Here is a 17,209-nt window from a genome sequence, read left to right on the forward strand (position 1 = left end):
GCCGAAGACACAGGAATCGCCTCTCTCCATGGTTTTAGGAGGCTGAGGTGGTAAATCTGATGTGCTCTGCCTCTATCTGTTCATTTAACCTCATAATCAATTTCACCAACTCGCCGTGTGACCTCAAAGGGCCCTTGCCACTTGACGAGTAATTTAGAGCTCGATGTAGGGAGCAATACAAGGACTTCTCCTGGTGTAAATTCCCGTAGTTGAGTGCCCCATTATACAGCCAGGATTGACGTTCTTGAGCCTGGAGCAAATTCTCCTGTGTTTGTTGCCCCAGTGTGAGGAGTTTTGCTCTCAGGTCAAGAACATATTGAATTTCGTTTTTGCTGTTTGAAGGCCCCTCCTCCCAATTTTCCCGCAAGACTGGTATGAATCAATTTAATCCACAATAATTTGTACAGTTCGTGTAGGGTGCGTGACACAAATGTAGTGCCCTGATCAGTGAGGATTTCTTTCTGAATCCCCACTAGGGAGATAACTCTGAAGAGTGTCTCCACAACACTTCATGCGCAGAGGCACTGCTTCTGGATATCACGTTGCGTAGTCCACCAGAACCAACACAAAGCAATGCCTGTGTGCTGTCCATTCCAATGGCCCGATAAGGTCCATGGCAATTCTTTCGAAGGGGACCTCGATCAACAGAAGGGTGCTTTTGGGGTGGCAGCTGGATTCACCAGCTGACATTCTGCAAACCTGCAAACAACCCCACGAATGCCCTGCTAATAGAAATGGGCCATCAGACTGTTCAGTGTTTTTTCCTGCCCTAAGTGACCTGCCATCGGATTATGATAAGCTGTCTGGAATAACATTTCCTGGCGGCTCTTCAGTACTAACAATTGGGTTTTATCTACCTTTGTCTGAGTGTCTTGCGTCACTCGACACAACTGATCCTTAATAATCGAAAAATATGGGTATGAGAGTGCAATGTCCAGCTGGAGGCGTTGACCATCAATCACTTTCACCTGATCAAAGGCGTGCCTAAGGGTTTTGTCCGCATCTGCTCCAGAGGGAATCCCCTACAGGGAATCCTCTAAGGGCTGGGGAAGCCGAGTCTTCCCCCTCCCTTGCATCCTCCTGATACGGAACTGATGTATACAGCCCTGGCACCGCCTCCACAGCCAGCGATCGCAAACCACACACGAGACCCTTTGTTGCAGGACCCATCCACACATATTCCCCTCGATAAAGCTGTAAATACCAGCCAATTCGTACCCAAAATTAGTGGATGGGAGAGGCGGGGACTAACCGCAGCCTCCACACTATGCTTTTGTCCCCGAAATTGAATGATGACTGTCACTAAACGGTAATTTTGAATATTCCCATGCACACACCTTACGATCACCCGCCGGCTTGTACCCAAAGCCTCAGATTGAACCAAACCTTGGTGAATGAAGGTTTGGTTAAAACCCGAATCCACCAAGGCTTGGTATGTACCTCCCATAATACTCACAGGTATCCGGTATGCTCCAGCTCGATCGGGGGCGACCTGTGGCACGTCAGGGATCTGGACCAATGTCTCCATCTCCATCGGTCCTGGAAGTGCCCAGGTTCCCCGCAGCTCCAGCAGACTGGCGTAGACTTCACGCCCACACCCATGGCAGCAGATTCACAAGCCTGGGGAAGAGAGAGATAGGGGGAACTGGCTGGTTAAAAGGTCCCCGGGACCGGGGAGCCGGTTTTGGGGAAACAATTCCCCATTTCTGGGGATTAGGAACAGGCAGGGAAAAAAGGAGGGGGAGGAAGAACAGGGAGAGAGAGAGAGACAGAAGATGCGGGCTGCCGGCACCCGGATATGCCGTCATATGGTCCTCAACCTGCTGGTCCGCCTCATACGGCAATGCTGGTTGGTGGCACTGGACCCACTCCGCTGTTCCCTTTGGTAGCCAGGTGATGAACTGTTCCAGTACCACCAGATCGAGCACTTCCTCTGTGTGATCTTCTTCAGCCAGCAGCCACCTTAGGCAGGTGTCGAGGGCCAGGTGAACAGTCCACTTGAGTGTTTTTTATTAATTACACTTTTCAGTTGTATACACACACAGTCTCGCTTTTCAGCATACATACAATCACACACACAGAGTCGGCTTTGTGTGTCACTCTCTCTCTCTTCTGGCGGTCTGGACTGCACTTATATCTCTCTCCAGCTCTCACTGTAACACAAAACAGCTGTTAGAGATAATTTCCCCCAGGTGTCAATCCTTACTGCTTTCATCTCCCGGCCTTGCTCTCCACAGAACTTCGCTCAACCACGCCCCCATCTCCACAATATATTTAACCACTGGAGTCTTGTGGATTACTTTTATGCTGCCTTTATGTGATTTCTGGAGCTTGAAAGGTCTGGTCACCATTCACTTGCATTGTATGTACCTACAGCTGAGATATTCTTCCAAAAATCTTATTTGTGTTCTGCAGAAGAAAGAAAGTCATACACGTTTTATTCTGAACTCATATTTTGATGAATATCATTTAGCATTACCATTAAAATCCTATCAAATTATATAACTGTAATTTATATATTATATAATTCCATTATATAATATTTTCTATAATATATATATATATATATATATATATATATATATATATATATATATATACACACAACCCCAATTCCGAAAAAGTTGGGACAGTATGGATAATGCTAATAAAAGCAAAAAGGAGTTATTTGTAGATTATATTCACCCTTTGCCATATTGAAAGCACTGCAACTAAACATTATATGATGTTTTGCCTTGTGAATTTCATTGTTTTTTTATGTACAGTATAAAGTATAATGTACTAATTTCAAATCAGATGATTGCAAATACTCCAAAAAAGTTGGGACAGTTGAGAGTTTACCACTGTGAAACATCACCATTTCTTCTAATAACAATTATTAAGCATTTAGGCACTGAAGATACAAGTTTGTTAAGTTTAAAAAGTGGAATATCCCCCCATTCATCCATTATGCAGGTCTTCAGCTGTACAATTGTATGGGGTCTTCATTGCCGTATTGTGCACTTCATAATGCACCACACATTCTCCACTGGAGATGGTCAAGACTGCAGGCAGGCCAATCTAGCACCCGTACTCTCTGCTTATTCGGCCAGTATGTGGTTTGAAGCTGTCCTGCTGAAAATGCTGGGAAGTCACTGAAAAAGACGGTGCTGAAAAAGATATTTGTACATATCTGTCTGCATTAATGGTGCCCTCACAGATGTGCGAGTTACCCATGCCATGGGCTCTGACACACCCCTGGCCCATACAGACACTGGCTTTTGGACCTGATGCTAATAACAGCTTTGATGGTCCTTTTCCTCTTTGACCCGGAGAACATGATGGCTGTGTTTTTCAAAAACTTTTTTTTTTCTGCCCTTTTTCTCCCCAATTTGGAATGCCCAATTCCCAATGCGCTCTAAGTCCTCGTGGTGGCATAGTGACTCGCCTCAATCTGGGTGGCGGAGGACAAATCTCAGTTGCCTCCGCGTCTAAGACCATCAATCCGTGCATCTTATCACGTGGCTTATTGAGTGCGTTACCACGGAGACATGTGGAGGCTTCACGTTATTCTCTGCGGCATCCACCCACAACTCACCAGGTGCCCCACTGAGAGCGAACCACATTGTAGCGACCACAAGGAGGTTACCCTAAGTGACTCTACCCTCCCTAGCAACCGGGCCAATTTGGTTGCTTAGGAGACCTGGCTGGAGTCACACAGCATGCACTGGATTCAAACTCGTAACTCCAGAGGTGGTAGTCAGCGTCTTTACGCGCTGAACTACCCAGGTGCCCTTTCAAAAACTATTTGAAATGTGGACTATCGGACCTAAAAACAAGGTTCCACTGTTCTACTTTCCATGTAAGATGAGGCCGAGCCCAGAGAAGTCAGCAGCGCTTCAGGTCAGTGTTGATGTAGGGCTTCTGCTTTGCATAGTAAAGTCTTAACTTGCATCTATGGATGCAACGGCGAATGGTGTTGACTAACATAGGTTTACTAAAGTAATTCCAAGCCCATGTTCATGTTCATGATATCCATTTCAGATGAATGATCTTTATTAAGACAGTGATGTCTGAGGGATCAGAGATCACGCGCATTCAGAAGTGGTTTTCGTCTTGCCCTTTACACACTGAGATCTGACCAGATTCCTTGAATCTTTTAACTATATTGTGCACTGTAGAGGGTGAAATGCCCAAAATCCTTCCAATTTGTCTTTGGGGAACATTGTTCTCAAAGTGCTGGATTATTTGGTGAAGCATCTGTTGGCAAATTGACAAGTCTCGAATGATCCTTGCTCTTGAAGGACTAGGCTGTTTTTGGAGACTCTTTATATGCTATGATATGATTGCCTCACCTGTTTAACATCTCCTGTTTCACATTGCCTTGTTATTTTAACTCATCAAATTGTTATATTGTCTTAAATTGCCCCTGTCTCAACTTTTTTGGAGTGTGTTGCAATCATCTGATTTGAAATTACTGTACATTAAAAAATAACAAAAAAACAATGAAATTCACAAGGTAAAACATCATATAATGTTTAGATGTAATGCTTCAGTATAGCAAAGGGTGAATATAATTTACAAATGACTCCTTTTTGCTTTATTAGCATTTTTCATTTTTTTGGAACGGGGTGGTGTATGTGTGTATATATATATATATATATTGGACATGTATCATGATATTTCCATGGTGTTCTTGGAAATATCTTGGAGTACCATATGAATACCATGTTGCAGGAATTTCAGTACCATGTTATATATATTTTTTTATATATAACCATCTGATACCACCACTGAACCATAGTACCACAGTAGTAATTTTAGTTACATACATTATTTTGTTTTATTTTCTTCCCCTTCAGACAAACTATATATATATATATATATATATATATATATATATATATAGTCTAAAGGTTAATTTTGTTTATTCTGCTTTATACTTTTAACAAATGTATATCAAAATCTTATACCCCTTAGAACCTGTGAATCACTGCTGCTCACAGAGGATGCACTCTATAAGAGGGTAACTGAGGGCTCTCTAGATACTGGGCCTAAACTGAATCAGAAAAAAAAAAAGGGCAATCAGCGGTGGGAAAATCCACAAGATATTTCAAGAGATATTTAGAAAGGATCGTACAATTCTCAGAAACTCCTACCTGGCAAAGACAAATGTATTAGATATCAGTAGAAGGGTTTCTCTAATATATATTATTGTCCCTATCTAAGAACAGGAGTGTGTCAGAATCATGCTTGGGCATAGGACAAGGTACCATGAGGTTATAAGCATGCTGTTTATCTAGTTTATCTAGTTTAGATCAGGCAAGTATCAGTGAATTAAATGCTTAAAGATGGAGGTCTAGTTTTCTTGCACATTTAATGGATCAATATACTGTTGTCGCACTGAACAAGCCTGTGCAAGTCTAACAAATTTGCTGTAATGTAATGCTTAGTACACGTTCACCAGACACAGCACTAACATCGTCCTGAAGTGCTGTTCTCCAGGGGCAACGTAATTTAACCTGAGCTTCAGCAAATTTCCGGGCAGGACCAGGAGACAAGAGAATTGGTTCGATACTGCGGGAAGCACACAGTTCACTTTGGATAAATTACCTTGAAGCAGGTAAGAGTAAATACAAACATTTTAACGGGAACAACATAAAATTATACTATGTGTACTTGTGCTACTGACAGAGTTTTGGAAATAATGGCCCAAATCCACCATCCCTCCCCCTAAATTCAAAAGGACTGCACTGTATTGAGGAGAGAGGGAAGGAAACTGGAGACAAGTCTGACTGATGCAGCAATATATAGCATGCAGTATTCATTTCAGCAACATTTCACACACACACACACACACACACACACACACACACACAAAGAGAGTTAGCATTATCACTCTTGAGAGGAAATGTAGCTGCAGTATTGAATTTTTGATTCTGGCTACACATATTCATAAAGATTTTCTCAATTCTTGCCCAGTGTCTTGTGCCAAATGAAAGCACTGGCTTTCTAATGCAACTGCATGGCTGCTGCAAAGTCTCCTTTTCTAATTGATTACTTTAAGTTTTAAGTTATGACAATGCATTTTAAGATGAGTCATATTTAAATGAAGTGTATTGTGTATTTTTTTATTTTTTGTCAATAATTCATCTTTATTTGTACAGTTACAAACATGAATTGTCTAAGTAACTCATTTGCTTATTTAAAATTATTTTATTTCTCTGAATGGAGTACTAATTTTGCTCAGGAAAGGATTAATCATTTTAAGAGAAGATGTATAATGCTCTTGAATAGACGCATGTGTGTGTGTGTGTGTGTTTGTGTGTGTGTGTGTGTGTGTGTGTGTGTGTGTGTGTGTGTGTGTGTTTAGCTTAATATTGGTTAAACTGGTCCGACAGAAGTTTTGCACGGGTCTGCAAAGGGTCTATTTATTTTGTCCAGGTGCCATCTGGCGGTCAAAGAGAGGAGAACAGTTTTTGATATTTTTATAATATATGAGTACAGGTGCATCTCAATAAATTAGAATGTCGTGGAAAAGTTCATTTATTTCAGTAATTCAACTCAAATTGTGAAACTCATGTATTAAATAAATTCAATGCACACAGACTGAAGTAGTTTAAGTCTTTGGTTCTTTTAATTGTGATGATTTTGGCTCACATTTAACAAAAACCCACCAAATCACTATCTCCAAAAATTTGAATACATCATAAGACCAATAAAAAAAACATTTTTAGTGAATTGTTGGCCTTCTGGAAAGTATGTTCATTTACTGTATATGTACTCAATACTTGGTAGGGGCTCCTTTTGCTTTAATTACTGCCTCAATTCGGCATGGCATGGAGGTGATCAGTTTGTGGCACTGAGGTGGTGGTATGGAAGCCCAGGTTTCTTTGACAGTGGCCTTCAGCTCATCTGCATTTTTTGGTCTCTTGTTTCTCAGTTTCCTCTTGACAATACCCCATAGATTCTCTATGGGGTTCAGGTCTGGTGAGTTTGCTGGCCAGTCAAGCACACCAACACCATGGTCATTTAACCAACTTTTGGTGCTTTTGGCAGTGTGGGCAGGTGCCAAATCCTGCTGGAAAATGAAATCAGCATCTTTAAAAAGCTGGTCATCAGAAGGAAGCCTGAAGTGCTCCAAAATTTCTTGGTAAACGGGTGAAGTGACTTTGCTTTTCAAAAAACACAATGGACCAACACCAGCAGATGACATTGCACCCCAAATCATCACAGACTGTGGAAACTTAACAGTGGACTTCAAGCAACTTGGGCTATGAGCTTCTCCACCCTTCCTCCAGACTCTAGGATCTTGGTTTCCAAATGAAATACAAAACTTGCTCTCATCTGAAAAGAGGACTTTGGACCACTGGGCAACAGTCCAGTTCTTCTTCTCCTTAGCCCAGGTAAGACGCCTCTGACGTTGTCTGTGGTTCAGGAGTGGCTTAACAAGAGGAATACGACAACTGTAGCCAAATTCCTTGACATGTCTGTGTGTGGTGGCTCTTGATGCCTTGACCCCAGCCTCAGTCCATTCCTTGTGAAGTTCACCCAAATTCTTGAATCGATTTTGCTGGACAATCATAAGGCTGCGGTTCTCTCGGTTGGTTGTGCATCTTTTTCTTCAACACTTTTTCTTCAACACATGCTGATTGGCATGTCAAAATATTCTAATTTTTTGAGATAGTGAATTGGTGGGTTTTTGTTAAATGTGAGCCAAAATCTTCACAATTAAAAGAACCAAAGACTTAAACTACTTCAGTCTGTGTGCATTGAATTTATTTAATACACGAGTTTCACAATTTGAGTTGAATTACTGAAATAAATGAACTTTTCCACGACATTCTAATTTATTGAGATGCACCTGTATATGCCTTCTAGTGTAGATCATGAAGGTTAACAGCTTATCTATCTATCTATCTATCTATCTATCTATCTATCTATCTATATACACTGGCAGCCAAAAGTTCGGAATAATGTACAGATTTTGCTGTTTCAGAAGGAAATACTTTAATTCACCAAAGTGGCATTCAGCTGATCACAATTTATAGTCAGGACATTACTGATGTAAAAAAACAGCACCATCACTATTTGAAAAAAGTCATTTTTGATCAAATCTAGACAGGCCCCATTTCCAGCAGCCATCACTCCAACACCTTATCTTTGAGTAATCATGCTAAATTGCTAATTTGGTACTAGAAAATCACTTGCAATAATATCAAACACAGTTGAAAGCTATTTGGTTCATTAAATGAAGCTTAACATTGTCTTTGTGTTTGTTTTTGAGTTACCACAGTATGCAATAGACTGGCATGTCTTAAGGTCAATATTAGGTCAAAAATGGCAAAAAATTAACAGCTTTCTCTAGAAACTTGTCTGTCAATCATTATTTTGAGGAATGAAGACTATACAATGTTTGAAAATTTCATACAAAGGTGTACACTACAGTCTTCAAAGACAAAGGACAACTGGCTCTAACAAGGACAGAAAGAGATGTGGAAGGCCAGATGTACAACTAAACAAGAGGATAAGTACATCAGAGTCTCTAGTTTGAGAAATAGACGCCTCACGTGTCCTCAGCTGACAGCTTCATTGAATTCTACCCACTCAACACCAGTTTCATGTACAACAGTAAAGAGAAGACTCAGGGGTGCAGGCCTTATGGGAAGAATTGCAAAGAAAAAGCCACTTTTGAAACAGAAAAACTAAAAGAAAAGGTTAGAGTGGGCAAAGAAACACAGACATTGTACAACAGATAATTGGAAAAGAGTGTTATGGATCTTAACCCTACTGAGCTTTTGTGGGATCAGCTAGACTGTAAGGTGTGTGAGAAATGCCCAACAAGACTGACACATCTATGGCAAGTGCTACAGGAGGCGTGGAGTGAAATGTCACCTGAGTATCTGGACAAACTGACAGCTAGAATACCAAGGATCTGCAAAGCTGTCATTGCTGCATGTGGAGGATTTTATGATGAGAACTCTGAAGTAGTTTAAGAAGGTCTGAACATTTTTTTCAAATTGTAATAGTAATTTTTTCACATTATTAATGTCCTGACTATACATTGTGATCAGTTGAATGCCACTTTGGTGAATAAAAGTACCAATTTCTTTCCATAAGAGCTAAATCTGTACATTATTCCAAACTTTTGGCTGCCAGAGTAAATGTGTGGACCTTGAACATTTTTCACACATCATTACACCTTGTTGAAGGGACAATAAAGGGATTTTATTGAATTTGATTTGACATTCCACCTCACGTTATCACTGTACAGTCTTAACATTCTCTAAACTGTAAGTGCAATTGTCACAACTGTCACAGAAACTGTCTTTATGGGGCATCACAACTCTCTTGCATGTCTGCAAAATGTAACTCACCCAAAACATTCAATTCATGCTTCAAACCCAGTTATTGTGTCAGTAAATTGGCCAATGCCACCAAAATGAAAAGTTTTTTTGTCATTGTGTAAGCCGTACTGGTCAAAATGTTTAGGTGTTTTATTACCATGGCAGTCAACCCTGGAAATGTTTGTTATATACAAATTTAATTTTTGTTCTACTTTTTTGTTGACACTGACTGCTTACTGTACTATACAAGAATGTCAGTTTTGTCTAGCTGAATGCTATTGCATATCACACTCAGCTTTTTAGATACCAATTTCAACAGTAGGTAAAAGTTTACTGGGAAAAGTCAATACTATACAATACTGTAGTACACAGAAAAATGATATGCATATTTGTATGTGTACAGTATATTTATTTTTGTAGCAATGTGTTACATGTAAACAGAAAATTCACATTTGCATGTCCATTTTTACAAATTTCTTACATGTAAAGTCATATATTGAACAGAAAATTTCCACAAAAAGACATCCATGCAAAAAAAAAAAATAAATAAATAAAATAAAAAAATAAAAAATAAATTCCATGTCATAGATATTTATGGAATTTACATGTATGTCTGTCATATTTTGATAATTGAATGGATAATTTTGCATCTGATGGCTCACATGATGAAAGAATGTTTAGAAGTTGTGAAGAGTATGACAGTTTCACTGAGAATCAACTCATCAGTTTTGATCAGCAAACCATGTGTATTTAATTATTGTGCAAATTGTAGACAATTGTACTTACTCCTTTGCACACATGTGCCAAAACATGTGCAATTTGCTTAAATGAATAAGAAATTCAAATCTGGTGTGAACAAGAAACTAATTGTTCAGAGATTTGAACTTAATGTTTTGAAAAAAATAATAATTCTCATTCGAGAATTGAGCCAAAGCGACTGAGAAACACTGTAGTATTGTATAAGTATTGGTTAGTAAGAAAAATCAATTTGTATACTGGATAAAACGTTAAACTTAACATTTAGGTTTACATATAACATTAACCGCTGTTAAAGAAATATGCTGGGGTCATTGCAAGTTAAGATCAGTCTATAACATTTGTGGGATAATGTTTATTCCAAATAAATAAATAATTTCGGCTCGTCCCTCCTTTTCTTAAAAAAAAAAAAAAGAAAGAAAAAAAAGATTAAAAAAATAAATAAATCAAAACTAGAGTAAGGTACAATGGAAGTGAATGGGGACAAATTTTTAGAGTTTTTAAAGGCAAAATTTAAAGCATCTAATTTTATAATATCACTAACATTAATGCTTCTTTTAAAACTTGTGTGTTATATGAGCTGTAAAGTTGTTGAAATCGTCATTTACCGGGATTACAAGGTTTCATGACAACGAAGTTGTAAAATTGGCTATAACTTTACACAGAAAAGGTTATTTAGCGATTTTATCACACTATTGTTTACGTCTTCTGACCATAGTTTTGAAACAGTGAGTATTTTAATGTTTACGCATTGGCCGGCCCCCATTCACTTCCATTGTAAGTGCCTCACTGGAACCCAGATTTTTGCTTTTTGTTTTTTTTTTTTTTTTTAAAGAATAGAAGGGACAAGTTGAAATAAATGTTGTCGTAATCAACATTATGCCATAAATTCTTTTATGGCATAATGAACCTTGAACCTTGAATCTGGAACCCAGTATAGGCCTTTCGCGCCTTTCAACTTTAAACTCCTGAGCCACTGTGCGGCGCCATCACTTTATCGCTTATTTCTGCAGATGCCCGCCACGAAGAAGCTGAAACGGATTTCTTCTCCCAGAATGCCTTTGACTTCCTCTTCCCTTCCGCGGCCAGAGAACGTAAGTGTCTGTCGGAATCCTACTGCAGCAATGATCAAAATATCCCCTTTGAATCCACTTAATCATATGCTTTTATCTCGCAACAACAGATCTAGATGTTTGTTTTAACGGTATTTAATGTGCCTTGAGAATATGGCCCGTCACAAAGCACAGAATCGCTATATTTTGTCACTTGTTCATTGATAGACAGTGCGCTGCCATTTTCTGGTCTCCGCAATAGACGGCATCACCGTTTAGAAAAGTTTAACCGCACGTGCTCGAGAGGTTCCGAGGTCAAGCATCAACACTGTATTCTTATTTGTAAGGTTTTTGGTTTATTTATAAATAAAAATCTGGGCACAATTTACAGCCAAACCTGATAATGTCAAGTTGTCTCCTGTTTTTATCTAGGCGTCTCATCTCGTGCGGTCCACATGGTGTTTATGTAGTAAAGGGTCGTTTTGTGTAGAGTCTTCTCAAAGAATTGTTCTCTGTTCTCTAAGCGTGGGCTTTATTTTTCATGTCTTTCTAACGCAATTTTATCATATTGTCTCTGCAGATCTGCAAAAATGGTCCGCTACTCTCTCGACCCAGAGAACCCGACTAAATGTGAGTCGAATGCTGCTTTTTAGATGTATTATTATTATTATTTTATTTTTTTATTAATGCCATATTGTTCAGATGTTAAGTAACAGTCTGTCTTTTACAGCATGCAAGTCGAGGGGCTCCAACCTTCGTGTTCACTTCAAGGTAAGGTTTAACCTGTTAAATAAGTAACACTAATTGTGCCTGATGTGTGCTGGTATTTACAGTGTCTTTATAGGACAACTTGTATTTGTAAAGACAACTGCATGATAACAGATTATTCATAGCTGCAATACCTGAACAGAACTAGTGTGGACAATGTGGCTGCAATGATGACAATTTAGGACACCTTTGGATTAAACATGAAACAAATCATGCGTTATTTTCTGAGTAGCCACAATCTATACGTTTTGCGCTGTTTGAAACATGTACCTGAAACTGCCCTGTTAAGGAGCTTTTGTCAATTTTTGTTTTGTGTGTTCCCCTCAGAACACCCGTGAGACCGCTCAGGCCATCAAAGGCATGCACATCCGTAAGGCTAACAAGTACCTGAAGGATGTTATGGTCAAGCACCAATGTGTTCCTTTCCGTCGTTACAATGGTGGTGTTGGTCGTTGTGCTCAGGCGAGTATTTCCTTGAAACAGGCTTTTACAAGCCATTCTGTCCATGTTGCTTTGATGACAATCTTAGGACACCTTTGGAATTGAACATGAAAACACCACTGAGTCTGAGTAACATGTAGTTCAATTATAATGCTCAAATTAAGTTTTAAGCCATAAGCCTCTAGCTTACATGTTATTTCTTTATTTTCCTCGTTTAGGCCAAACAGCATGGCTGGACTCAGGGGCGCTGGCCCAAGAAAAGCGCAGAGTTCCTTCTCCACATGCTGAAGAACGCAGAAAGCAACGCTGAGCTCAAGGTACTGCTGTATGAATGGCTGCACTGTGCATGAATCATTTTTATCTTGGGCTAATAGATTCTATCAATGAGTCTTGGAGATGTTTCATCAAAAAATGTTAATGGTCATTCTCTTAATGTCATGTTCCAAACCTGTATGAGATTGTTGGGGACTGACAGCCTTAGTCAACATTCACTTTCCATTTCATCTTTTTTCCCATATGTGAACGGTGACTGAGAAACATTTTACATAACACCACATTTTTTGTTCCATAAAGTGCATACAGGTTTGTAACAGCATGAGGGTGAGCAAATGGTGACTATTTAAATTTTTGGATTAACTTCCCCTTTGTATTAGCCTGAATGAATACAGCATTTACTACTGAAAGGGTTCTGATTTTGGATTCATCCCACGTTGTCACCCTATAGGGTTTGGATGTGGACTCTCTGGTCATTGAGCACATCCAGGTAAACAAGGCCCCAAAGATGCGGAGGCGCACTTACCGTGCACATGGACGCATCAACCCCTACATGAGCTCCCCATGCCACATCGAAATGATCCTCACTGAGAAGGAGCAGATTGTTCCCAAACCAGAGGAGGAGGTGTCTCAGAAGAAAAAGGTATGATTGCATATGTCCTTCTGATTTAAATGTTTATAATTGGTTGTTAGACTGTATGCTTGGCTGTAATGATGACAACTTAGGACACCTTTGAATTGATAATGAAAAGAACTGAATGTTTTGCTGAGCAGCCATGTCAGTGTTTGAGTTCTCTAGAACCTGGATTTGAGAAACAGTTGTCTAGGGGACTTGATGTTTTGGTATCTGTATCTGGTGAATGCATAACCATTGGTTGCTTTCTTTGCAGGTTTCCCAGAAGAAACTGAAGAAGCAGAAGCTTATGGCACGGGAGTAAATGTAAATAAAGTCCAATATTCGTTCTACACAATGACTCTGTTCTTTTTTTTGTGTGTGTGTGTATATTCTGTTATTGATATGCAAGACATCTTCAGGCAAGATGCCAAACTTGTGGTTCAGTTACTTGGTAAAGTAATTGAAGAGAGAGATTCTGTGTCATTAAAACACAGAACTTAAATTACTGCAGTTAACATTTCTACCTGTGAGGTGTTTAATATGATAACACTTTTGACCTGCCAAAAAATAAAAAAAATCTAGCAGGCTTTATGGTTGAGATCTGTTGTCTGGTTATTCAGAAAGCTGTGAAATCTGTTTATTTTTGTAATTGTTTGGCAGTGCAGAAATTAAATACTTAAGTCTTTGGTTAAAACACATTTTGACATCATACCACTAGCTATGAAAGCTGCATGGTAAGGCCCAGTGTGATGTGAACAAAAAGTCAGAAGATTGAGTGTATTATATCAAGCATATGAACTAGACAAGTTTGAGGTGTACTTTACTCCTCCCCAAGAATTGTTATTTTGCACCTAAATATGTAGTTGGTCCATATTTTGATTATTTTGGTTGTAATGGGATTAGCTATAGCTATATATATATATATATATATATATATATAAACTGGCAACAGTTATTTCTGAAACACATCTTTGAACAATCCTCAACATCTGCACGGTCAGAGCTAGAGGACATTACCCTAAAATCACCACTAGAGAGCAGTGTGGTACTGTAAATCTTTCCAGATCCGCAAAGTGCGCATGTGTCTGATGGTAAGGAGGGATTCAGTTTTAAACCAACAATCTTTTAAGTTATGGCCCAATGCTTTAATGAGGGCAAATTTTTTCTTTTTTTTAATGATCAATTTAATGAACCACTACATGTTACTTTAGCTTACTAACTTCAATGAAATAATTGTGACAGTTGACTCGGAAATATAGGCTATTTAATACGTACTCTTTATGAGTTCATATGTTTCTAACTGTTAACCCTCAACATTTTTGAAAATTTCTGATGAATTGAGCTGATGGCCCCCCCCCCCCCCGGGGTAAAAGGCATATTTGACACATCACTTTCCTAAACACTTGTTTTTTACTATAAACTGTAGAATATTCCTGATCCCATGAATCATTGTGTAAAATGTCCAAAGGTTGCTTATGATGTAATTCGATCTTATAATTGAATCGTTTTTAAAATGTTGCAAATGTAACTAATGAAAATCCCTGAAATTACCATATTTATTTTGAGACCGCATTATATTTTTTGTTTTTGTTCTAGGTGATTAAACGTTTTTTGAAAATTGTCCAATAAGTGAAAGAACTGTATTTGGGGTAAAAATAAAAGCCCCCCTGTTGCAGGGTCTAAAGGCCCCCATAAAAATGTGTGTGTGTGTGTGTGTGTGTGTGTATATATATATATATATATATATATATATATATGTATGTATGTATAATTTTTTTTTTTTTTTTTAATTCTCCCCTTTTTCTCCCCAATTTGGAATTCCCAATGCGCTCTAAGTCCTCGTGGTGGAGTAGTGACTCACCTCAATCCTCAATACATAAAAATGCCTCAGCAACTGAGACCATCAGTCCGTGCATCTTATCGCATGGCTTGTTGAGCGCATTACCACGGAGACAGTGCTTGTGAGGGTTCACGCCATCCACCTTGGCATCCAAGCACAACTCGCCACGTGCCCCACCAAGAGCAAACCACATTATAACGACCACGAGGAGGTTACCCCATGTGACTCTACCCTCATTAGCAACCGGGCCAATTTGGTTGCTTAGGAGACCTGGCTGGAGTCACTCAGCACGCCCAGGATTCGAACTTGAGACTGGTAGTTGCTGAGCTACCCAGGCCCCTGGGGTGAATAGATTTAAGAAGAATGCTCAAAGTAGGCTCACAATAACTATATTTTAATATGATGCTTTTTTTTTTTTTTTTTTTTTGTGTAAATCTCCACTTTCACTTTCAAAATGTGAAAGAAAGTGAAAGTGGAGATTGATAGTAAAAAATGACTTAAATGTTGATCTGTTTCTCATCCACACCTATCATATACCTTCTGAAGACATGGATTTAACCACTGAAGTCGTATGGATTACTTTTATGTGCCTTTATGTGATTTCTGGAGCTTTAAATTTCTGGTCACCATTCACTTGCATTCTAAGGACCAACAAAGCTGAGATATTCTTATAAAAATCTTCGTTTGTGTTCAGCCGAAGAAAGAATGTTATACACATCTGGAATGTCATGAGGGTGAGTAACTGATGAGAGAATTTTCATTTTTGGGTGAACTATCCCTTTAAATTACTTGCGAATTTAGAGTTGCCACACCCTAGTATAAAGGGGTGGTCCTAGGCTTTGAGAACACGATTTTTTTCGGACAACGCTACGCACCAGGATATGTCGCGCGGGAGTGCTTCTGGTATAAGTAAATAATGAATCACAAATAACAAATAATCTTTTATAAAAAAAAATGTTAAAATACAGTATATTGTGTACCCACTTTCCTGCAACGATAAATACTCCTGCTTTGAAATGTGTATCCTATGAATTGAGCCAAGAGGTCAGCGTGTGACGTTTCGGTTTCCTATTGGTCACGCGTCCTCTTGTGCGAATTCACGGAACTTTGGTACGCAGCGTAGTAAGGAATTTTTTCGCATGAGCTTACGTGTCAGCTCTGCTGCATTCGGATGCGTTTGAATGGAGCGCGAAGTGTAGTGTGACCGCCCCTTAAGTTATTTCACTCATTGACCACAAGGTGCCGCAACAATTTCTATTTGGCTACAAACTGGTGGTTTCATTTTAAAAAGATTAGGACAGCGGATAAAAGGAAACGCAAAAAATAAATAAATAAAAAATAAAATAAATTAGTTTCTTTTTAGTTGCCTTGCACAACTTTGTCACCGAGTATCTCCAAAGCCGGCTCTCTTTTTCATTAATTAAATAAACTGTTGTTGAATCGTCAGAGTAGTAAATTAGTTAGTCCAGATTTATTGCTATAGCTTTCTGTGTCCGTCTTATAATTGTGAAACTTTAAGACTGAAACTCAGTGCTAGCATTGTTACTGACGTTTCAAATGCTTGCAATTAATTTATTCAGAAGAAACCACAGTTAATACAATATTGCCTTGTGCTCTAAATAAATATCTGAGCAATATCTCAGGCAGAGTAGGCTAAGTTGCTAAAAATGTGAAAGATGAAGATGGAAACGTTTTGGTCCACGGAGATATAGGCTACTCTTGGAAAAAATTTCTAAAAAAAAGAAAAAAGATGTACTATGTACATGTATGTACTATAGCCGAGGTGAAATAAAAGTGTGTTTTTTTTCCCGAACTTCATAATTCTGTGATTGTATGCTGATATATCTCCAAACTCCAATGAGTGTTTAAGCCCTGTTCACAGAGGCTTTAAAAGCTCATAAAATATCCGAATGGCTCACATGACCACCAGCACCTGCAGATGGCCCTTTATTTAAGAAATAGATCTCAAATTGACTCGATTGATTTTGTCACCTTTTAGTATTTAATAGTGGGTCGGATAGCAGCTCTTTTAATGTGCAAATTAAAGCGGTGATAGAGAACCAATGAGGACAGACTCCTAAATTCAGTTCAGACACTCAGCTGACACAGGCACGTCACTACTGGGTTTACCCAATCA

The 17,209-nt window shown here is 38.9% G+C and overlaps 1 protein-coding gene and 3 non-coding genes across 4 annotated transcripts; all 4 read left to right on the forward strand.

Annotated features, from left to right (window-relative positions):
• The first annotated feature begins 11,137 nt into the window (after positions 1–11,137).
• Positions 11,138–13,587, forward strand: LOC127428892 (60S ribosomal protein L17-like). Its single transcript, XM_051677558.1, has 7 exons — positions 11,138–11,176; positions 11,715–11,764; positions 11,865–11,905; positions 12,230–12,364; positions 12,562–12,660; positions 13,068–13,259; positions 13,507–13,587. Exons 2-7 carry the CDS (start codon positions 11,725–11,727, stop codon positions 13,552–13,554), a joined length of 555 nt encoding a protein of 184 aa, XP_051533518.1. The 5' UTR covers positions 11,138–11,176; positions 11,715–11,724; the 3' UTR covers positions 13,555–13,587.
• Positions 12,065–12,135, forward strand: LOC127429419 (small nucleolar RNA SNORD58). The gene has a single exon (XR_007895281.1). It is a non-coding gene; the product is annotated as a small nucleolar RNA SNORD58 (small nucleolar RNA).
• LOC127429418 (small nucleolar RNA SNORD58) lies at positions 12,411–12,477 on the forward strand. The gene has a single exon (XR_007895280.1). It is a non-coding gene; the product is annotated as a small nucleolar RNA SNORD58 (small nucleolar RNA).
• On the forward strand, positions 13,323–13,391 carry LOC127429420 (small nucleolar RNA SNORD58). The gene has a single exon (XR_007895282.1). It is a non-coding gene; the product is annotated as a small nucleolar RNA SNORD58 (small nucleolar RNA).
• Positions 13,588–17,209: the final 3,622 nt, after the last annotated feature.

Source organism: Myxocyprinus asiaticus, chromosome 38, assembly GCF_019703515.2.
Source record: "Myxocyprinus asiaticus isolate MX2 ecotype Aquarium Trade chromosome 38, UBuf_Myxa_2, whole genome shotgun sequence".
In the NCBI taxonomy this organism is placed as follows: Eukaryota; Metazoa; Chordata; class Actinopteri; order Cypriniformes; family Catostomidae; genus Myxocyprinus; species Myxocyprinus asiaticus.